This window comes from Solanum stenotomum, chromosome 3, assembly GCF_019186545.1.
Source record: "Solanum stenotomum isolate F172 chromosome 3, ASM1918654v1, whole genome shotgun sequence".
NCBI classification, from domain to species: Eukaryota; Viridiplantae; Streptophyta; class Magnoliopsida; order Solanales; family Solanaceae; genus Solanum; species Solanum stenotomum.
In genome coordinates, this window is record NC_064284.1 from 222,637 (window position 1) to 247,018 (window position 24,382).

The 24,382-nt window shown below is 34.0% G+C and overlaps 1 protein-coding gene, 3 non-coding genes and 1 pseudogene across 7 annotated transcripts; 1 reads left to right on the top strand and 4 right to left on the bottom strand.

The window, feature by feature from the left end:
* Window positions 1–1,382: 1,382 nt before the first annotated feature.
* Window positions 1,383–19,504, top strand: LOC125857413 (uncharacterized). Of its 4 annotated transcripts, none has more exons than XM_049536995.1 (8): window positions 1,383–1,585; window positions 2,755–3,068; window positions 3,220–3,305; window positions 4,135–4,281; window positions 6,059–6,161; window positions 10,408–10,520; window positions 11,092–11,204; window positions 16,819–17,206. In XM_049536995.1, the coding sequence occupies exons 2-7, from the start codon at window positions 2,843–2,845 to the stop codon at window positions 11,185–11,187; spliced, it is 771 nt and encodes a 256-aa protein (XP_049392952.1). In that variant the 5' UTR covers window positions 1,383–1,585; window positions 2,755–2,842; the 3' UTR covers window positions 11,188–11,204; window positions 16,819–17,206. The 4 variants fall into 4 exon arrangements, with proteins under 4 accessions (XP_049392952.1, XP_049392953.1, XP_049392951.1 ...); XM_049536996.1 differs by lacking the exon at window positions 16,819–17,206 and adding an exon at window positions 19,391–19,504 and having other exon boundaries at window positions 1,393–1,585; XM_049536994.1 differs by lacking the exon at window positions 16,819–17,206 and adding an exon at window positions 11,319–11,337 and having other exon boundaries at window positions 1,393–1,585.
* Window positions 8,099–8,697, bottom strand: LOC125857423 (60S ribosomal protein L44-like; annotated as a pseudogene).
* Window positions 19,505–20,732: 1,228 nt separating the features above from the next.
* On the bottom strand, window positions 20,733–20,812 carry LOC125861041 (small nucleolar RNA R38). The gene has a single exon (XR_007445912.1). It is a non-coding gene; the product is annotated as a small nucleolar RNA R38 (small nucleolar RNA).
* A 142-nt stretch (window positions 20,813–20,954) lies between these two features.
* Window positions 20,955–21,030, bottom strand: LOC125861054 (small nucleolar RNA snoR64a). The gene has a single exon (XR_007445925.1). It is a non-coding gene; the product is annotated as a small nucleolar RNA snoR64a (small nucleolar RNA).
* A 206-nt stretch (window positions 21,031–21,236) lies between these two features.
* Window positions 21,237–21,325, bottom strand: LOC125861042 (small nucleolar RNA R38). The gene has a single exon (XR_007445913.1). It is a non-coding gene; the product is annotated as a small nucleolar RNA R38 (small nucleolar RNA).
* Window positions 21,326–24,382: the final 3,057 nt, after the last annotated feature.

Here is a 24,382-nt window from a genome sequence, read left to right on the forward strand (position 1 = left end):
ATTTATAAAATAATACTTAAAATCTATCAGACATTAAAACTAAAACACTATATTATCTTACATATAAGATTACACAGTAACAAATATTAATAATGTAAAGGAAAATGAAAATTATTACATCTTATCATTTATCCTTAATAACATAAGCATAAATTAATGATTGTAAAAATATATACTAGGATCTGTAACATAAGCAATGCTGTCAGTGACCCACTCAACATGAACAAAGTACACAAATATTTAATAGGTTCAAAGTTTTCGTTATTTTAAAATGAGAGGAAATTTCTCTATTTATAGACAACAAAGGGTAGTATGAATAAATGTTTATTGTGCCTTATCAGAAAAGTTACAACTATTTGGAAAAGTTGCAACCCTTTAGAAAGGTCACAACCTTTCATAAAAGTCACAATTTTTCATAAAAGTCGCAACTCTTCGTTAAAGTCGCAACTTTTCATAAAAATCACAACTTTTCATAAAAGTCGCAACTTTTCATAAAAATCGCAACTGTTCATTAAAGTCACAACTTTTCATAAAAGTCACAATTTTTCATGAAAGGGGAAGGCTAGTTTTGGAAATAAATAAATTAACAGGGAAATCTGATTTGTGGTGGCGCCACGTAAGCGGACCTAAGGTTCTCTTATATATATATATAGTAAAATTACTTGCGCTTCGTGCGAGAATTTAATATCACGAAATATATAAAATAATACTTAAAACCTATCAGTTACTAAAGCTAAAACACTATATTATCCTACATAAAAGATTAATAATGTAAAGGAAAATAAAAATTATTACATCTTATCATTTATCCTTAATAACATAAGTATAAATTAATGACCGTAAAAATACATACCAGGATCTGTAACATAACCAATGGTGTCACTAAATCACTCAACATGAGTAAAGTACACAAATATTTATATTTAATTGTGAAGAGGAAGAAGAAGAGGAAGAAGAGGTTCAAAATTTTCGTTGTTTTAAAATGAGAGAAAATCCCTCTATTTATAGACAACAAATGATAGTGTGAACAAATATTTATTGTGCCTTATCGAAAATGTTACAACTATTTGGAAAAGTTGCAATCCTTCAGAAAGGTCACAACCTTTCATAAAAGTCACAACTTTTCATAAAAGTCGCAACTTTTCATAAAAGTCGCAACTCTTCATTAAAGTCGCAACTTTTTATAAAAGTCACAACTTTTCATGAAAGCGGAAGGCTAGTTTTGAAAATAAACAAATTAAAAGTGAATTCTGATTTGTGGTGGCGCTACGTAGGCAAGCCTAAGTTTCTTTTTTTTTAATATATATATATATATGATATCAAATTAATATAATATAATTTAACTTTAAAAAACTAATAATGAAAAAACAATAATTGGAAAAGTCCCGTCGTGTCCTGTCGTTTGCGAGTTCCAAATTCCAGGCCCCTTTTGGTGCCGATCTCCTTGTGCCGGCAAAAGTTCCAAGCTCCGCCGCCGCCCTCCGGCTATTATCAGATTGTTATTCGCTTCATCTCCATCGTTAACTTGGCCAATGTCTTCGTCGAAGCATCTCCCGATCAACAACTACTCCTGAACATATATCAGGTTAGTCTTACCCCTCTACACCACCAAGCTTTGTTCTTTAGTTTGGATTCATTTTGTTTCTTAGCTTAAAACTGCCTAATACAAGATTCCATTTGATTCCTTCGGAGTTGGACTCAATTTCTGGATAACTTATTGCTTGTTCTATTATCTCAACCCCTACCTAGGCCTTTTGGTTTGCTACTTAACAGTTTTTTTTATTTAATTAGCTTATACCGATTTTTTCACAATGTCCCTCGTCATTTCTTACTCTCACCATTAAACTGGCCTGCTATTAATCACTGCACATAATGGTTACAAAGAGTTAATATCACCATGACGAGGTCAAGCAATTCACCACATTGGGTTGTTACCTTTTCCCGTAGTTGATGTGCCATTTATCCGGAAAGACACTAGTCACCTGCTACCACTCAGCTGTTGTTTTGAGGTATTGAGTGTGCTTACACTACTCGCATCATCTTTGCTTCTTTCGTACTTTGCCCTGAGCCTTGTATAACAAATTCACAAATTACCCTCTAAGATATGTTCACCCTCAGAGAATAAGGTGAAAAAATAAATGAATTTGTTGTAAATTAAAAATTGTTCTCTTCCGTCATTGATATATCTCTTCTTACAAGCAAAGAATGAATTCCATTGACGCAATATTATGTCTGTCACAAGATATCTATATTCATCTAGATAAAGTCATATCATCACATAGGCTGGCCTTGCATAATTCTACATATGAAACACTCTGGTGGTCAAAAAGTTTATAGAAAAATGAAATTCTTGCTGAAAATGTATGTACTCTTATCAGATGCGGTGTACCTTTCTGAGAGAGATTTCCTTCATCATCACAGGGTTCTTTAATAAGCTTATAAATTATAATATAGTCAAAATTTATGCTGCTACAAGGTCATTTGTATCGTAATGGTTTTGTAATGCTTATTTCAATGATGACAATGTATTTGAAGAGAACAGATCATCTCGCACAAATATAACGCCCATGAAGCATTTCCAGCAATAACTAGATGGTATTTTAGCAGCGATCGTAGCATCCACATGTAATAGAGTGTTGTTGGTGCTGTGCATATTATTCAATCAGCTGCTGTTCCTGAGCAGTCAAACCTAAGCAGTTGCTTTATAAGTGGGCTTCAAATTCCTGATCTTCTCAGTTATTTTACTGTTTGCAGTTTTTCCTGTCTCTACTGAAATGGTCTGTAGGGACAATCGCCCCAGTGATGAGATTTACAGCATAATCTGGAGTCAAGATTTCTCGCGATGCGAATAGTGTCAAATGATAGCCTGGTAGTGGATAGTTCAGAAACAGAGCCCATCTTATCGCAGATTGCGGTTGTTGAGGAATCTGAGAACACTTCACATTCAACTGAAATTACTGAGGATTGTTTGGAGACTGCTGGTGACCTGCCAAGTGTTGGAGTCTACGAAATTCAATCTTTGTCACATGCTGAACTGTCCCAGTGTCGCATATGCTTGGACAATGAAGGTGTTGATTATGCACTTAGTTTTGTGTAAACCATTAAGGAAGATAATGATGAGAATTTGTTTTTTTCAGCTACATGATTGGAATTACATATATCCTCGGAATTATTCTTCGTTACTGCACTAACAGCTGGAATTTGGTAATTTTTTTTCAGGAGAAGATCTGATTGCACCCTGCCATTGTAAAGGAACACAAAAGTATGTCCATAGATCATGTCTCGATAACTGGAGATCAACTAAGGTGAATTAACTTATATACATGTTATCTACAAATGGTCAGTGGCATGTCCTAGAAGTAGCCAGAAAATTAGATTCTGTTTGAGAACTTAAATTTTATTCTCATCAAACTCAGACTGCTGTATAATTAGTTTACATCAAAAGATCACCAAGAAATGCATAGAGTAGTTTACATTGGAAGTCAGAGTATTTGGAAAGCATATACAAAGTTATCCATTATGAAGAACTAGTATGTCATAAAATACTCTGTGCTCATAGCGCATCCGCGGTTTATATTTATCTATGTAACCCTTGAACCTAAACAAGGTACTTTATGCTTGTTAGCCCTTATACCATTGAAGGAAGTGCTAAACAATCTCATGAAGTGTTAATTCCATGTTTGTGAGATCCTTTCAGTTTTACCAGATGCAATGAGAGTGCTATTTTCTTTATTTTTATTTTTAGGTTTCTGTACTCTATTTCTTTTTCCTTTTCTCCTGTCTTATAAATTATTCCCTCTTATTTAAGATTCCCTCCATGTATCTGTGGAGATAGTTAGAATTCGAAACTATCCTTTATTGAACTATTTTGAGTCTTTGGGTGATGTATTTTTTTTTAATCAGGTTGCTTACTTGCTTTCTCATTGCAGTAATTTGGGATCAATATTATTAGCTATCAATTGACATCTCATTAGTTCATTGAGTTTGGAAGTTTTTGGCATTAACAACCGTTCTTTGAAGATAAAGGGATAACATACATTGAAATTTTCATTAATGGTTGTACTTTGTATAAGACATGTTGTCATCTTCTTGGTTTTGTAATGTTGTTAATGTGTTTGTGGCTCCATTTTCTAGGAGGGATTTGCTTTTGCTCACTGTACCGAATGCAGGGCAAAGTTCATATTACGGGCAAATGTCCCACCTGATCGCTGGTGGTTGAGATTAAAATTTCAGTTCCTTGTGGCAAGAGACCATGCATTCATTTTTCTCGTTGTCCAGTTGGTATGGACATAATTTCTTTTAGCCAGATTTTCCATTCTGCCTTATGTTCCTACCAGTATTGTAGTTAAAAGGTGGTGTATAGTTTATGGTACAGAAGTTGGATATAGCTGTACTTCTCGTTTATGCTCTTCTTGCTTTATATTTATTTACCACTTGTTTAAAACCTTAATTCAATAGTCCAAAGCTAGATAATTCTCAAAATAGTCCAAAGCTAGATTTGCAATGTCGACAGGATATGTTTCTTCTGTACTGCCATCAGTAAATTACTATGCTTGTGATGGTGGTTTTACCGTAATGAACAAGAAGACATTGAGGGCCGTCAACAAGAGCCCCCATAAGTTTCTCAAATTAGAAGAGCTTCACACTTACTGCCAAGCACAAGATTATCTTGAATGTTTGCACCTTTTTCTTTTTTTGCTTCAAAACGGAGCTTTGGGAGTGTTAATGAGTTAAGTTTGTGAAGCCTAGAGCCATTTCATTGTTGTTCTTATTTAATTGTGGTTACTAAAGATTTTCCAGACTGGACAATTTCATTAATGTAAAGAAAAGCAGAGGCCTGACATCTACTGGGTTTTTTTTTTTTTTTGATAAAGTAAAATAATGGCATGTACTAGCATTTTGTTTAGAATTAATTCTTTATTAATGGTTTTCGGCTAAGGTGTGAGCAAGAGTATCTTCTTTGGGGTCTATCACCATAGCCTTTTCCTTTAGCTATTATGGTATGTTAACAAAATTTCATTTAAAAGGGCTGGGATTCATTTCATGGAGAAATAGTGTGCCCAAGATTCGAAAGATTCTTCACCTGCAATCACTCGATTATGCTTCAATCCAAATTAGCTAGGATCAGTTATATGATTCTTTGCATCCATCAAACTTATAAGATGCATTACAGTTAGACTGTCTTTTATGTTGGTCAACCGACTGCAGTCCTGCTTTTATCCAGGTTTGATATTGGATCAGTTTTGCTGCATAGGTGAAGTTTGTTTGTTATAAGTAGGTTTAAAAGGTTAAAGACCTTGAAATTTCTTACATTTTTTTTTCTGGTTTCTCTCATCTGTTCAATATTTCAAGCCTCTCTAATGTAGGTAAATGAAACATGGCTAAATTGGCAAATACATTGTGTAATACTAGGTCACTTGGCCCTCCAATTCCTATGAAGTTCATTTTTACAAAGTTGTCCATTTTGTTAAGAAATATATGCCCGCTTATTCAGTGGCGAAGTCATGATTTACTAAGAGATTCAAAAGTCAAATAAGTAAATGCATGAAAAATCCAGGGGATTCATCATCTACTATATAAATTAAAAAAATAAGTTTGACCTTGTATGGGGTTTGGACTTCAGATGAACCCTTTTGCACCCCCCTAGTTCTTCCCATGCCCTTATACAGTTTATTGTTAGAGCTAGACCGTGCTTTTCCTTTCAGAGATCTTCCATAAGGTTAGACCTCTTGGTTGGGCAAAAAGCATTGTGCAATTCTTTCATCTTTATCGTGGACCAGGCATGCCCTCCTTCTAGTCTTTCCTATTATAACGTCAAAGAGTTTCCAAAGTTATTTATGCCAATAAGCTTGGAAGTGAATCTGCGTTGAGCATAGAATGTACAAAACCTAGGGAGGAAAGCTAAACCTAGGACCCAATGAGATATATATAACTCTTGGAGTTTTTTTTCCGTATGATTGCAACTTATTGATATTGTATAATGATATAACTGTTTCCATGCATATCAATTGTTTCCAGTAACTGTCCCTGCTGATTGTTGAATGAACAATTATCACAGATTGTAGCATTCTTAGGTATACTTGTATACAAATTCTATGGAGAGGAGCTAAGGGAAATGTTTGGCTACCGAGAGCATCCATATGGCTTTTATACAATGGCAGGTATTTTCTGACTTGATCCATCAGATTAACCTTCATTAGAACTTGTGGACCATTTAATGCTATGCTTGTTGGTTTACAAATCACGTTTTGGTTACATCGTCATTTTGTCAAAAAATGTAATAATATATTAAGTTTTGATCATTGACCTTTATAAAAACTTTAGCTGTATAGTCCTTGTTGATGTGAAGATTTATGTGCCATCAAACGGCTTCTTAGATTCGTCCTAGGTTTGCTTGGTTTAGAAACCATTTGGTTGTGGGAGAATTTGTTTCAATTTCAGTTTCTTCTTTCTGGAAAAAGTTGTAAATGCCTTGATTTGTGTTTAGGAGAATAAACTGACTAAACATCTTTAGATACTATTGTTCATCTTGTATTCCTAAGATACTTAGAACAAAACTTTGAAGAACTTGGTAAGACACAATAAAACTTAAGAACATTTTCACAACTAGAAAATTAAAACTAGTAGAGAAACTAAAATCAGAAACAGATTAGAATTTCTTAAAGAAGATTGTTGTCAATCTGTGTTTAAAGAATCTTACTGATTCCAACAAACTTTGCAGAAACACGAAGTTACCAAAGTTTAATGAACCAGTGAAGAACAGAAGAACATAAATTAATTCACAAATCTAAAATCTGTAACACATACCAGAATCTGGAAAAACAGAAAGAAGATCAAGCTCACTGAATGCACAGTGTCCCCTTAAGGAAATTATTCCCCTCTAGTATCCGAGGTTTGATTTGGAATATGTCCTCCCAGGATAGAATGATCTCAATCACCAGTGTATTGATACCCAAAACGCTGGTGTCAGCAAGCCACTCAATGGCAGTAAAGTACACTTAGAATACTAGATTTAGTAAGTCCAGAAATTGGTTCTTTTAAAATGAGAGGAAATCCGTCAATTTATAGAAAGCAGAGGGTAGTGTGACAAGGTTCTTATTGTGCCTTACCGGAAAGGTCACAAACCTTTGAAAAGTCACAATCTTTCGGAAAGGTCACCACCTTTCATAAAAGTCACAACTTTTGATAAAAGTCACAACTCTTCATAATAGTCGCAACTTTTCATCAAAGTCACAACTCTTCATAAAAGTCGCAACTCTTCATTTTCTATTCATACCTTTTAAAACCCAACAGATACTATTGAATGTATTTTTGGAAAGAATACACTGGGGGAAGAACAATAATTCAGTTTTGGGGAATAGGGTGGAATTACAATGTCGGTCGAAAGGAAAAGGTGCTGGCAGCTTTTCAGTTGTTAGTTTTAGTTCTTTGTTATGCTTTCAAGAAAGCTGGCCCTACTTTGCCGCATTCAACACAAAGATATATAAAACGGATTCCTGCCTCCAGGAGAGAGGAAAGGTTTACCATGAACTGATCAATGAGAATACTTCTACAGTGGTGAATTTGATAGGTGATGCCTGGTTGCTGTCTTGTTAATAACCTTGTTGATCAGAAGTCATGAACTGTTGCCCCCACCTGCTATCATTTGAGATGTTAACTTTTTTATGATTATCACATGAGATGTTAATTATCAAAACCATGTGAAATTGTGACACCACTTTGATAAAAAAATAATCAACATGATGGCAACAAATTGGATATAAAAATACTAATCACCTATTGCACAATGAAAAGAGAAGTGTTGCCTTTTCAACAGTTTAATACATAATTTCATTGTGGACTTCATGAAGAACAAATCACAGAGGAAATTAGGGAGCCATATAGGTAATGCCATTTTGTTGGAATCAAATTAATTCCACAATAAGTCTGTTACCCTTATCTCAAAAAAAATATTAATTCCACAATAAGTCCTTCAGCAGATTATGAGCTGTTTAATTTGATGGACTGTTCTTAGTTTTGTTCCCAGCTCAAGGTCTCCATCCCGTGCATAAGTTTCCACATTCTTAGTTATATTTGGTCTAGTCTTTGCAAGTTTTTTTTTTGGATAGGATCTTCATATAACTATCATAACGGAAAACCATCTATTGCAAGACAATGTAACATAAAATAACCAACATCCAAAATAACCAAAGTTCAACATTGCAACATAAGAGAAGGCAAAAAAGGGAAGTTCTTGGTGACTTCACAGGCAATCTAGAAAAGAGAGGTTCCCTTTCCTTTCTTGTCCTCACCAATTACAAAATGCTTGCACCTCTTGCTTGGGTGCTGTGAAACATGTTTGCAGCCTTGGCATTGCAACCTCATCACGATCTTCTTTGTGGTCTTAGCATTTTTTGGTGGAAGATGGGCTTTGTCTGACCACCATAACCAGACTGCTTCCTGTTATAACGATGCTTACCCTGAGCAGCCAAGCTGTCTTTCCCCTTCTTGTATTGTATGCAAGGTGTGCTTTTTACACTCCTTGGACTTGCAGTAAGTTTTCTATGTATTAGGAACGCTCACCATATTCAAAGGCCAAGAGGTTAGACAGAAATAGCAGAGAGCACAATCTCCTTTCAGCTGGTTCCCAGTAAGGGATCTTTTGATTTGATTAGATATATATATACCATTGTAAGGATAAGTGTCAGATGTAGAAAAATCTCCAGGTTCAAGGAATCCCTAATTTGTCTTAAAAGACAAACTATTGAAAATTGGAAATGAGTATAGAGGCTTCATACCTGATCCTACTTGTTTGTGATGGAGGTGTTGTTCTTATTTCATGCATTGACAAAAGCTTATTGTTTATGTTCACTTAAAACAACCTGATATGTAACAATTAGTTAGATGTTCAAATGATTAGACATGACACATCTTTGCTCATGGAAGACGTGTCCTAGATAGGAAAGCAGGGAGGCTGAGGATAGGGTCGAGGGTTAGAGTAGGTAGTCAAGCAATTTTGCCCTTTCTGGTGGGTGAACATGGTTCTAGCTTAGAGCACATTGTGCTTCCTCTTCTACTTATAAGTACATTATTATTAGTCTATTATTATCTTATTCTCCAATGATATTATTGTTGTTGTTTCTTTTACTTGGGGTTATCTTTAGTATTTTTGTTGTCAGTAGTTTTCTTTTCTGCATTATTTTCATCGTAGCTTTTATTCTTGTATTTGTTAAATCTGTTCTTTCGAAAACGCTTTTCTTGAGTCGAGGGTCTATCGAAAACAACCTCTCTACCTCACACAAGGTAGGGGTAAGGTCTGCGTACACCCACCCTCCCCAGACCCGACAAGGATCTCACTGGGTATGTTGTGGTTGATTTGCTCAAAATAAGGAAGGACCACTTGAACCTTAGTGGAGCTCAAACTGGTTGAAAGTGTACTCATGAGTTATCATCTTTACTTGTCCCTTTTTGTAGTTGAAGCAAGTGGGGCAAAGAGACCATGTCTACCGGCTACCATACTAAATGCATTATTCAAATGCATGGTGGAAGTTATGATCCTTAGTGCTATATCAAAGTTGTTGGCTCCTTGAGAAAAGTTAGGTGATGACTACAACATGTCTACTTAGTCAATCCTCTAGTTTCAAGTTTCCTTTATTTTAGACCTTTTATCACAAAGACCTGTTTATACATTTTCTTATTTACTTCTAAATAAACTGTTATCTTCATCTGATTAAAATGTGGAACTTGTAGATGCATTTAGGGATATCATCATTGTCTCTGTTTTTAGTGAGGTCTTGTGTTTTTCCATGATGATTTGCCATTAATGATGGTTATCTGTCAAGAAACCCTAACATAGAAATTCTTTCCTTTACTAATGGATATATACATGAAAAAGGTAAACATATATCTCCTACGCCCTTCCTTAATGGTATGGAGACACTTGGATACATTGATTGCAATATACAATATTTTAATATTTAACCATTATGTGAGGTGATCATGAGATGAAATGTTTTGGTCAACTAGTTCAAGAGAATACAGGAACAAGAGGAAAAAACAATTCTGAGATGTAGGTCTTATGGTTCTCGTATTTCTTTCTTATTCACTAGAGTTAAATCTATGGAAAGTTTCACAGTAATGTTACTGTTCTATGGTTGGGTGCAGTACCTCCTGTATCTTTAAGTGATCATAAGCAATCAAGATATAATGCTCTCTTATTTTTCTTAATCATATGAGATCCAATTGATAGTATGGGATGTTTATCAAGAAGAGAAGACCGACAAAGGAAAATGTGTGCGGTCTAATGCAGCCATTCTAATAATGTTTGGTGGATTAGATGTGTTCCTGTGATTTATTGTGCCCTTCAAAATGATTTGTGAGCCTTTACCCTCATTAACTTGCCAACTAATATGTCTTCTTTGATTGCAGTTTTGGCAATTGTACTGGTGGGTTTGCTTTATGGTTTCTTCATAGCAATAATTTGTGGACAGAGAATCAGTGAACGCCATTATCATGTCCTTGCCAAAAAAGAACTCACGAAGGTGTTGCATCTACTGCTAAGACACAGACATGCTTATGCATCATGGACTTTGGAATTATTTTGTTTATGCCCCGTCCCTTTCACCTTTAATAGTAATGGGGTTGTTTGGTTTATGGCCTAGTTATACGAGAATTATGGTCCGAGATTAATTATACGGTGAATAACTATGCAAGGATTGATGGGGTGAATAATAAAGTAGGAATGCGATGAATATAGATACATGGATTGTTAATGTAGTTAGATGCTCATATCCATGTATGCTTATACAGGTTTTCATATCCTACATTCTATATTCATAGATTCTTGTGTAAGTTAAACCGAAATTTGTATACGTTTGTTTGATTTCTGGTTTCAAATTCTGCATGCTGCATAGCTCATATAATATATGTACTGATATAATATTTGGTTTCCGGTACTAAATGTTGTATAGATTTTACATCGGAAACCAAATGTTGTTTAATTGATATGGAATTTTATATGGAGATCAAATGTTCATATATTGCAAAACCAAAGGACCCCCACCACCCACCCACATGTTTAATTTGCTTACACTTTTATTGTTGTATTGACAGGAATATGTGGTAGAAGATCGGGAAAGGTTAACGAAAGATGTCCCAGAACTTGATCCTAATCACGTTACAGAGCTAAGAATGTTGGGGCTCTATTGAGATTCATGGCAATCTAGGTAGGTACTCTAACTACAATGACATCTGATATTTATACGCTGAAGTTGCACATTAATTTTGGTCATATTGACATGTTTGGTTGCACACAATTATGCTACTCCACCCTTTCACAGTATCAGGAACGGGGACAGAAGGCTAATCTGAAAAAGAAAAATTCTGAAGTGATGCTGAGCTTGTTTAATTATCAGTTTCAATGTTTTAGTTCAAATTGTTATAAGAATGTGAAGTGGAAGTAATTTAACTCGTATTAGATTAGAGAACAGACCTCTCTATGACATCATCCTTATATAACAACACTTCACTATAAAAGCCAATTTTTTCTAGGAACCTATCTTTTATGTTATATTTTACCTCTATAACAACTTTTTACCTATAATAGCAACAATCAACAACATACCCAGTATAATCCCACAAGGTAGGGACTGTTTCAGTTAGACCCTCTTCTCAAGAAGAGATGAAAAGTAAGAAGTAGCAGGATATTAAGATAAAGTGCTTACTTTTGTTCCACTTATAGTATAAAGAATGTTTTTTAGAGGAGGAATTTTCTTTATTGGATTTGATAGGACACCATGAATTAGTTCTAGGCTTCTGTTTGGTTGTGGTGATTTTTCTCTACAAATATAGTTGCAGCACAGCCCTAGTGTTTTCAATACCTATGTACCAATTTTTTTTTACCACTAAGCCTTGGTGATACATTCTTATCACACAGCACCTCGGATGCGAGCCTTTATTTCACCCACCCTGCTCCAATACGATGTGCGACATCATCATCAATCTCCCCATCTCCCTAGATTATGGACTCAAGATACTTGAAGCTTCTTTTCATGGTATGAATCGGGTATCGTTCTTCACTTCCACCTCTGTCTAATGCATCACGTCACTGAACTTGAACTTCAGGTGCTCTATTTTAGTTCTGCTTAACCTGAAACCTTTTGACTCTAGAGCATGTCGCTAAACTTCCAACTTATCGTTAACTCCAACTTGTTTCTCATCAATTTGTACTATGTCATATGTGAATAGCATACATTACGGCACCTGCCTTTGAATGTGTCGTCTCAATTCGTCCATTACTTAGGCAAATAGTAACAAATTAAAGGTTGATCATTGGTGCAAATCCCATCATGACTGGAAAGTGTTCCAAGTCACCTTCCATTGTTCTAACCGGGTCTCGACTTTAATGATAGTAAATTTTGACCCTTAAAAGATGGAAAACTTTTGGCTAATGGAATACAAATATGCCCTAATTGTCAAATTTACACAACCTCCATTGAAGGATAGACAGTGAAGAAGAAAGAAGAAATGTGTTTGATCTTATTATTGGAATAGAAAAAACTTGACTCAATACAATGAATCTGATGCATATATATACACCAGTGAACTTGACATTTTCTAACTGTATTTCTAACTAACTATACTAACAAACTCAGCTTGCTAATTACTAAATACCCTTCTTACACATCATCATCAAGTTATCCCTATTTCATTACTCCCCCTCAAGCTAGTGGGTGCAAAAACATTCAACACACCTAGCTTGCCAACCAAATATTCAGCTTCAGGGGCACAAACTGGACCATGCCACAAAGGGCAAGTCAGGCTATAGAAAGCTGGAACAATGAAGGCAGTGGCAGTACAGACCAAAGCAGATGGAGGATTGTCCCAGCAGTGATTTGGTGGACCATATGGAAGGAGAGAAATATGAGATGCTTTGAGAGTAGTAGTAGTCCTTTACACAGGATTAAAATGAACTGCATAATCACTTTTTGCTATTGGTGTAGTTCGGAGTATGTAGATGATCCTATAGCGGTTAGAGATATCCTAGGTCCTTTGTAAGATGAAGTAGGATCTAGTTTAGTTTTGTTTTAAGTACACGCAATTGTATGTAGCTCCATGATGTAAATTTGGGATCCTAGCCTTTAGTGCTAAATATTAATACACAAAACTGTTACCTTTGTCAAAAAAAATATATCTGCAAGTTGTTCCTTAGTGGTCACATGCACTGACCTCACCATACCTTCTTGTATTTTCTCCCTTATGAAATGACAATCAATTTCTATGTGTTTTGTCCTCTCATGAAACACTGGATTGGCTGCTATCTGTAATGCTGCTTTGTTATCACTAAAGATCATGACTGGATCAGTTATTTCACTCCAACTCTTTCATCAATACAGTCACCCATACTACCACTGACACTGCATTTGCCATACTCCTATACTCTGCCTTTGCTAAGCTTCTGGAGACCACATTTTGCTTCTTGGATTTCCATGATATCAAGGAATCACCATGCTTGACTAAAAAACCTGAGACTCCTTGTGTTAGGGCATGATGCCCAGTCTGCATCACAAAAAACACTCAACTTGTTTGTTTTATGGCTGCTCAACAAGATCTCAAGTCCTGGTTCTCTTTTAACATATCACATCGCCCTGATTGCCGCCTCCCAGTGTGATTTTGTTGGCTGATGTAGGAACTGACTAAGTGTTTGAACTGAAAAAGCTATATCTGGTCTAGTTAATGTGAGATATAGCATTTTTCCTACCAAGCTTTGATATTGTTCTATGTTTTCAAAAAACTCATCATCTGCTCTTCCTATTGAGTCATCCAATTCTTGTGTTGTAAGTCTCATGTTTGCCTCAAGTGGTGTCCAAGCTGGTTTAGCACTTCCTAGCTCCAAGTGTGAGATGATTTCTAGTGCATATTTTCTCTGATAAATCAGAAACCCTTTTTTTGATCTGCGTAACTCCATTCCAAGAAAGAATTTCAACTCACCAATGTCTTTGATCTTAAAAGCCTTGTGTAAAGAAGCTTTTGTTTGTTCAATGAGAGCCATGTTACTTCCTGTGACCAGCATGTCATCCACATAAACCAATATCACCACTATATCTGAACCTTGTCTCTTGATGAATAAAGAATGATCCAAACTACTTTGAATAAAACCTGAATGAAAAAGTGCCTCACATAGCTTCAAATTCCATTGCCTACTTGCTTGCTTAAGACCATATAGGGACTTTACTAGTCTACACACAACTGACTCCCCCTGACTAGGAAATCCCTCAGGCAATTGCATATAAACTTCATCATGTAAATCACCTTGCAAAAATGCATTGTAAACTTTTAAGTGATGAATGCATTACTAATCTTTCAATGAAAAAGTTTTTAATCACCATAGTATGTATCGAAAAATATTTGGTGAAAATGTTGGAACTTGGACCTATTATTTGTTAACTTAAAAATTATCTCTTTTTCTATCAAATAAAATCTTTCATTCATAAACAAGATCAAACAGGTCGTATTTGCAAGGGTATACCAAAAGGTAAAGAATCTATAAAGAAATGATTCTCTACAAACTCCATTCAATCATCTATGAAGAACCAAAAGGAACTTTTTGTGTGCACCAAAAGAAAATAAGGGAACGACGACTACTCCTCATCTGATAGAAACTCAACTTTACTCCTTCAAAATTTCTCTCCAAACTACCCACATTAATGTAAGTGGAACCACGTTCTTCTCTTTCTTCTCACTCTTACAACTGAACAACAAGTCTTTCATAGTTTTTGGCATTATCCATGGAGGGTGTGGCCCCGTGGTGGACAAGATGTGGGAAGGGAAGTTGAGATGGTTTGAACATGTAAAGAAGAGATACACAGAGGCCCAAGTGAAGAGGCGTGAGAGTTGACTGTGGTGGCCATGAGGAGAGGGAGAGGTAGGGCTAAAAAGTCTCGGGGAGAAGTGATTAGGCAGGACATGAAGCAACCTCAGCTTACCGAGGACATAACACTTGATAAGAGAGTGTGGAGGTCAAGTTTCTCTCTTTCGAAACTGTCAACCATATAAAGGCAGAAACCAATTTCTGTCATTTCTTCTGTCTAATTATACCTCTCAAACTATTTCAGCTCTTGAGAAGATCCACAGTGTTTACTGGCATTCACAATTGATAAGTTAAAGAACAATGAAGAAACAAATGGCTATTAATCTATGTGTTAGACTCACATAACAAACATGTGGAACATAAATGAAATTCTCTTCTTCCCAATCTTTCTCGAGTCAAATTTGTCTTTCTAGCTACCAACCAAGTGAAATGCATAACCTTCGTAGGAGCATTAGTCTTCAAAGAAACTTCCATGGACTAAAGGTAAATTCTATAGAGTGGTGGTTGGATTGACATTGTTTTATAGGGTAGAGTGTTGGTTAGTCAAAAATAGAGCAATATTACAACAAATGAACTACATCAGATAATAGATAGTAACAGAAATCGAAAAATAAGAAACTACAAGAGTAGTCCTACAACTACTAATAAGAGCAACAAGACAAAGCACTCCTACTTATTAACCTTCTACCCTAATTTATGTCATCCACACTTTTGTATCTAAGGTCATGTCCTGAGTGAGTTGCAACTACACCATGTCCTATCTAATTACCTCTCTCTAATACTTCTTTGGTCTATTTCTAGCTCTCCTGAATTCATCCACAACCAACCTCTTACACCTCCGCACCTCTGCACTAGGCATGCATGCATCTTCTCATCACAATGCCCGAACCATCTCAAACTCGCTTTTCGCATCTTGTCTTCCACTGAAGTCACTCCCTCCTTGTCTTGGATATCCTCATTTTTAATCATATCTCTCCTAGCATACCCACATACACATCCATCTATTTGCCACTTTCATCTTTTGAATCTAAAAGTTCTTGACTGGTCAACACTCTGCCCCATACAACACAGTTGGTTTAATTACCACTCTGTAGAACTTGCTTTTAAGTGTAGGTGGTACGTTCTTATCGCATAAGACTCCGGAAGCGCGCCTCCATTTCATTCACCTTGCATTAATACAGTGACATCCTCATCAATCTCTCCATTTCCCTGGATAATCGACCCAAGAGACTTAAAATTGCCTCTCTTTTAGATGCCACATATATCATGAATCACTTTCACATCAGTCTCATGTGTCACATCACTGAACTTGCACTTAAGGTATCCGGTCTTGAGCCTACTCAACTTGTACCCTCTAGACTTCAGGTCCGTCCTCGAATCTCCAACTTAGCATTAACTCCATCACGAGTCTCGTCAAACAAGATTAAGTCATCCGCAAATAACATACATCATGGCTCCTCACCTAGACTATGTCGCATCAAAACATCCATCTCCAAGGCAAAATAAAAACGGGTTGAGGATTGATTCTTGGTGCAATCCATCAAAACGGGATAGTGCTTTGAGTCGGTTGCTATAAAATTCCAAAAAAATATAGGGAAGGTTATTATCGAGAGGTTTGATACTAGTTCCCTAAAAGTTTTTAAGTGATTTGGAATCCCAATATAGGAAATGTTATGTTTAGACGAAGTGTTTTGTAAATTAGAGAAGGGGTACAACGAAGATAATATTGCCAGTGTTATGTCATTACACTAAGAGTTATTTACTGTTATTTTGAAACTAATATATCTCACATAATGTTACATACTTCATCAAAAAAACATAGATGTTACATAGTTGTGAGAAAACAGATGACATATCATAATTGCACATCCTCAGTTCTTGAGTTCTATTCTATATTTTAAAAATGTTTTCGTGTTTTACTTGTATTATTGGTACTATTTGAATAGTTCTGATTTTTGTATCCAATGCAGCAATTACCTCACCCTCACTGGCTTATATATAGCTATAGTTTAAGCGGAAGGATGTGGTTGTGCTGCCAAAAGATATTGAAGCCAGTAGAGTGTACTAACCCAAACAGGGCTTTTTGGAGGGGTGCAGATGCTTTTTATAATTTTTAAACCACCCAAACATCTGTTTTAGTGAAACTTTCAAAATTGGTTTATTTTGGAAAGTGCTGCATGCCAAAAAGAGTTTCGGTTATTGAGTTAGTGTTTGGCCAATTTACTTGAGAAGGGCTTTTTTTACTTTGTTTTCTTTTTAGTCTGTTTCAAAAACAATGGCACTTTCTATAAGAGACTATTTTTGTTCAAGACCTCAAAATTCAAGTTAATCCAACTAAGACAAACATTAAAACTGAAATAGTGATATTATAGTGGTAATTTGTGTGTGTCCAATTTTTAGAAGTGTATCAAATTATTTTTAAAATGAACTTATATTATCTATAGATGTATTGTTATGATGGTTTGGTAAATTTGAATTTATATATAATTTACTGACCTTAAATAGAAAAGTGTGGAGGACACAAATTAAGATAGAAAGTTAGTATGTAAGAGTGTGTACCTTCTAGTAGGGGTGTCAATGGTACGGTTCGGTCGGTTATTTTTTAAAAATTATACCATCTCAATTTTTTGGGTATTTTATAATGTATAACCAAAATTAGACTTTTTAAAATCATCCAAATCATATCGGTTTCTCTTCTGTATCGGTACGGTTTAGTCAATTTTCATTTTTTTTTACTTTTATAATATTACCTCAAAATATACTTTTATTAATATATTTCTTTGACAAATATGTTCTTTAAGAAGCACTTTAATTCTTCACCAAAAAGACAAGAATGTAAAACCTTGTTGCCGTATTGTTTGATCTTAAATATTTAATAGGAGTGTTTGGATAGGTTTTGTTGTATTGTTTTATAGAACATCTATTACAGTATCTTTTAATTTTAAACCTAATTAAGTAAAGGCTAATTAAAGAGCAAAGACCTAAAGTCGTCTAGTCACTAGAGGCCTAGGACCTAAGTTATATTAATATTGATAAATGTTATAAAATATATTTATATTAAATTTAACATTTTGTTAATATATAAAATATATTTACACATATGTTAGGTTATTCGGTTTAGTTTGGGAATTTTTTGATTTTTTCATAAATTTAAAAGACCATCCCAATTATTCGGGACAGTTATACACTTAAATAAAAGTCCACTGATTTTATATAAAAAAATAGCATAAATAAGTTCGAATAGGTTCGATCGATTTTTCATATTCTTTTGACATCCCTATCTTCTAGTAGTAGGTGGAGTGCTTTGCCTTGTCCCTTACTAGCTATCCTAGTTAAAGTTAAAGAGGGTAATGATGATTTTCCCCACAAATTGTAGAGAGATTAGACCTTCTTAAGTTGTCTAGCAAAGCTCATAGGTGTCGAGGATACATATATAAATGAACTTGTAATTAGTTTACTTGATTTTATTGAGGCCTCTCTATCCTTTACACCCTTCCTAGAAGGTGGTATTGATTGTTCCCGGAATTGATTGTTTGGTGCTCTTTAGTGTGTATTGTTACTTGATTATGATAAGTTTTTCACAGTTTACCAAACAAACTTTAACACTTTTTTTAAAAAAAAGATACTGAAACTTTGAAAAGATATTATTCTTGTCAAGAGTGAATTTATTACACCCTTATAATCCTACGTGGCACATAGAGTATATTTCACTCGCTGAGAGGAAAAACAATATTTACTTGTTTAGCATTTTGTTTAATTTAAAATGTTAATTTTCTTTTTATCTATTTATTTTATTAGTATATATTTTCAGTTCGTTCGTTCTCCTTTCTTTTAACCGGAAAACAGAGATTTCAAAGCAAATTCAGATTTGTATTTAGATGAGGGAGATCGAATTTAATGAGATTGTTGGAAAGAGAGATGAAAGCGGAGTGAGGTGGTGGAGAAAGATTGAAAAGGACCAACGACAGATGTGCCGGAGATATTGACGGCGGCGGCGACGACAGAGAAAGAATCGTCGGGATCAAGTAGAAAATACACCATTTGAGTCACAGAGAATTTCAGTCTTACCAGATATAACACATTTTGATTTTGAGCAAAAATTAAAAGTAGAGTAGAGAAAAAGAAAATTAACCATCGGAAAAAATGGAAGAAATTTTGCGTAGCCATTGATTTGATAGTGTTTGGAGATAGCAAGTGGTTGAGATTATGTTATAGCAGTGGTGGCTATGCTAGAGGATTTCTTTTTATGTTATAATAATGGGTGCATGTATGCACTTTCTTTCTTTCTTTCTTATGTTTAGGGTTCACCCAAAAATGAGACTTTTATGACCAAAGTTTCAATTTCTGTTTAACAATTGAGGTAATGATGCATTTTGTGTATTTTTTTGGAAACATTGTGAGCTTATTTTTGCCGCATAAACATGTTGCCAACAGGATAACATTCAGGATTATTAGGCTCTACTCAGAAATGTGAAGTTGCGGCAAATACTTTTAAAGCTGATATGGATTATGTGATGTTAATTTAACTCATTTTATATGCAGGCTTCCGTTTTATCATTTCACACGACTCATGAGGACTGCGTCTGGCTAAACACTAAGCAATGCTTGTCGATTTGTCATACTAATTAAAACTTAGCTACTTATAATATATTTTCCCTACTCCCCTCTAGATTTGGATTTGATCTCTTTGTATATTATTCAAAGCTGTCATGAATTTGATGTTTATAAAGTTCCCTCTGAGGGAAATATACCAGAAATTATGAAAAATACTTTCTGATTTGTTTCATTTACAAAGATTTAATAAAAAAGTTGTGCACTGAAATGCAACTCCGAAGAAGCTAACATTTGTCCATAAATTCTCAAATATTAATGGCAAATATTATTTGGATTTACAATTCACCATGTGTTTGATCATACTATATGAGATATATTTCATTTGTTCAATAATATGATTTATACCCATAAATTTAGAAACAAACCAAAGATTTGTATTACATAGCAAAGTAGAAATGTGAACTTAACGAGAAGTGTCAATTGAATCTTCATTGCAGCAAATAACAAGTAGTGTACATGACAGTGAAGCAATGTGATAGTTCAAAATGAGTGCATCAAGCAACTTTCCATACATCATAAAGTAAACAACGCACATGACTTTATTACCCTAAATCGAACAATCATCATTTTTATCAACAATCATATTTTCATCATTGTAAACGAAAAAAATGATCTAGAATTTGAATTCTTTAAAGCTCCCAAAATAATAAAATTGGGCCAAATACTAGTTTTTTTCGGTATTTGAAAATTTGGATTATTTGCCAAAAATATTTATCAAATAATGGCAAATTGTACAACAAAAACTATTTGCCAAATTTTCCACCATTTTTTTTTACTTGGGAAATCTATGGCCAAACAGATCCAGAAATGTTACAATTAAATAGTACTCCCTCTGTCCCAATTTATATGACTCACTTTCTTTTTTAGTCAGTCCCAAAAAAAATGACACATTTCTATATTTAGTAACAATTTAACTATAAAATGTCTATTTTATCCTTAATAAAATGATTTACAGCCACACAAATTTCTATCATTCATTTTGAACCACAAGTTTTAAAAGTCTTCCTTTTTTTTTTAAACTCCGTACCGAATCAAACTACATCACATAAAATGGGACGGACGGAGTACTCTATTTCAAACGTGAAATGGCGTAGTTTTGTAAATTTGCAAGCAGAAGTATTTAGCATGACTTGCTATGATTAAAGCAATAATTAACCACTATGTATCTGATATAATGGCTAGTTGTAATTTTTTTTTTAATTTCATAGAGAATAATTAAGCCCTGAATTAAACAATGATTTCATAATCAACACCTCATGGAGAGATTTATGCACATGTCAGATCACAAGCATTCATCATAATGTATCAGACAGGGATAACTGTGAATTGCTTATCTCATCATCCATAACTTAAAAAGGACTTTGAAAAAGGTCATGGAAATACTAGACAAAAAGTCATGTTAGATGTCTCTAAAAAAGGGAAAAGGTCAAAAGGAAGCATGAACAAGTCATGAAACTAGTTGGATGAAAACAAACATACAACTGGAGAAGAAGCATCAGATCTTCCTATTCAGATGAGGATCATAATACTCAAAAGTTGAATTATGAGTATTCATCTCCGAAAAACACATCATCTGCCTCTCCGAAATCAAATAATGGCAAAAAATAAAAACAAATACGCCAGTAAGCCTCAGACCGTCCTAGTCAATGCCATAATCAACATTGAAACTAGTCATAAAACTAGCATCTCCGTGGCTATATAGATGTCATCATAGGCAATAATTTCTTCACAAAATGTAAAAACTTGACAAAAAAAATAAAAAAAGGAAGTATGGGCATGGGTCAGAAATGAAAGGAAAACTTTCAGCACTGAATAAATCAGACAGGGATAACTGTATAATTCCTTTGATCATCATACCCAAATCTAATAGTAAACCATTTACAAACGTGAATGGAGGCGGAGGGATTATGATTTAGGGTTGGCCGGTGAAGCGGGCAGTGGGAGATAGATTCAATGAAAGCGCAGAACAATGTATATATAGTGAAAGAGAGAGAGAGAGAGAAAAAAACGAGGCTGCCGCCTTAGGGTTAGGGCTAAGGCTCTACATCCACTTTGGATTATCAACCTCAATTGGGCTCAACCCATTTATTTCACTCTTTCTTATCATAGTTAAGTTATGGGCTTTTACCATCGAATCTTTTTGAGTATTGAAAATGCTCTTTTTCAATAAGATGACTTGGTAACTGATTGCTTTTCTTCAAATCGCCCCTCATTTGTATTGCTCGCAACAATCCAATAAGTTATACGGTATGAAAAAACATTTGAATCAATTATTTCTATATCATGTTATGAATCTATATTAGAAAGATTATTAACTCCTCACCAATTATAGAGAATTACAATTTTTTTTTGAAAGAAAGAAATAATAAGTAACACAATTTAAAAAGCAATTTGAATGTAAAAGATACATAAAGTGTAGCTTAATTGGAGAATTGTGCAAACCTTCATTGGAATAATAGAGTTTTTAACCTCGTTGTATCCCCCACCCACCGAAAAAAAAAAGAGTAAATGTAAAAGTGATAAGTTAAGTAACTGGATATTATTTTAACAACTTAGGAGATAATAATTCTATTTTGAATAAGTGTGAAGTTATATGATTCTCACAAACTTTAAGTTGTAAATGTCAAAAGTAGAAGATTATTATGTATCATCCGATAAGGTTATGGTAAGATGGGGGATTTACATAAGAATTTGAGGGTTTTGTAGCATTTGTCCGAACAAGGATTATTGTCTCTCAAAATTACCTAATGATGTCTATGGATTATGCCAAGAGTGTTGTGAAGAGGGGATTGGACAATTACTGTGCTAAGTACATCCAAACAAGTTCCGTTAATCTCATCTATCACGTCTGCTTCAGAGGCATGATTTTCTCTTACCCTTTCGTCACCTTGTACACAAACAACACGCTAAACATTGACTTTCCTAGGTATTTTCATAATTCATCGTTTGAAATTATTCTTTCATTCTTATTGATGAATTGACCTAGAGGTAGCGCCTTATACAATTTTAATTGAAATTTGATATGTATGTTAAACATACATACATATTTCAGCTAGTGGATTTAGAAGCTAAGGTCCTTGTAATATTGAATCATGGGCAGACTTCATTGTAATATGGAGACAATTAAACACAACACTACAAGTCTTACTGATGAAAAGCTAAACATGAGGAATACGTCAAGTGTGACAAATGACAATCTTTGTGACTGCCCATATGTCCAAAAAATATCTATTGATGTACAAGTGGTTGCCAAATATGCCCCCCCTCAATTTCTTCAAAATTGTAGACTTGATTGATGATAAAATAACCCACTTCATCAAGTACTCGTGTTTGATATGTCTGCTTGAAAGATGAAATTAATATAATATATATCTATCTATCTATATCTATATTACCTTAAAAGAATGAACTTCTAACTTGAATGTTAAATTATTATAATATCCCTAACTTAGGTTGTGGCTTTTTTGATAAGTTATGACTTTTCCGATAAAGTTGTGACTTTTTTCAAAAGGTTGTGATTTTTCGATAATTTGTGACTTTCCAAAAAGTTGTGACTTTTTAATAAGTTGTGGCTTTTCCAAAGGGTCGTGACCTTTTGCAAAAGGTCATGACTTTTCAAATAAGACACAAAAAACACTTGTTCATACTACCATTTGTTAACTATAAATAGAGGGGTTCCTCTCATTTTTCAACCACAATTTTTTTAATCTTCTACTTTTCTTCTTCCATTTAAAAAAATTTCGTGTGATTTATTGTCATTGAGTGAGTTCGAAGTTTAGCGGAATATGAGGTATCACTATTGTCTATTCTGATGAAGTAAATCGCTCTGTCCTAAGAGGGTATATTCCATAACCTCGATTACTTGAGGAAAATAATTTTGATGATATAATAATTATTTGTTTGCTTAATAGATACATTAGTATGTACTGTTCCAATAAATAAAGTTAACATGATGTAGTCTAAATTCATTTATTTTGTTAACAGTTTCTCTTGTGATGTAGATATATGATATCGAATATCTTTTTCCAAAATTATTAAACTTCTCAAGAGTTAGAATTGTAACGATTTGTTTTTTTGATGCTCAAGACAAAAAAAAAAAACTTTATTTATCAATGCTACTTATGTGATTTAGATTGTCAGAAAATTTGCTTCAAAATAGTTATTACTATATAAACATTGCCCTTTTGTTCTACTTATTTACTATTTCTTAATATTTTGATATTTTAGACAAAAAAAAGTCTTGTAATAACGCCAGTTGAAGTTTGTATTAGTTTAATTTTTATGAGATAAATATTTTCATTAATGCAAATCTATACATATGTATGTATGTATGTATGTATTTGGGTAGGTATTTGTATTTAAATTAAAGTATTATATATGTCACGAAAGTATTATCAAGTTAACAAGATCTTCTAACTTCAAAATATATTATTTTAAACTATTTCAAGTTCTTTTAAAAACTCACAACAAATGTGAAAATATGTGAATATATATGAATCATTTAAAATTTATCATTTACAAAATATAAATTTTGTATTCAGTAATATGGAATAAACATTTTTATTTTGTCCCTACACTAAATTAAAATTTAATAACTATAAAAAAAATAGTAATATTTTCAAAATTCTTCCCTTTTTAGCATTTGATTTTTTTTCTCATAGATACATATAATTTTAAGTTAGATTCATTAACTTTTAACTAGACACATGTACACGTGATTTGTATCCAACATTGTTGCCTATCTAATGGTGTATTTATTCTGTTAATTAAAACTTGACGTAATTCTTCCAATCTTGATTGAGTCGTTCCTATATTTATATCTATTCTCACCTTGAATGTGGATGGATAAAGAGTCAGTCCCTGCAATGAGAAATTCATGAGTAAAATTAAACAAATAAAAGTTGTCTGATTTAGTATAAT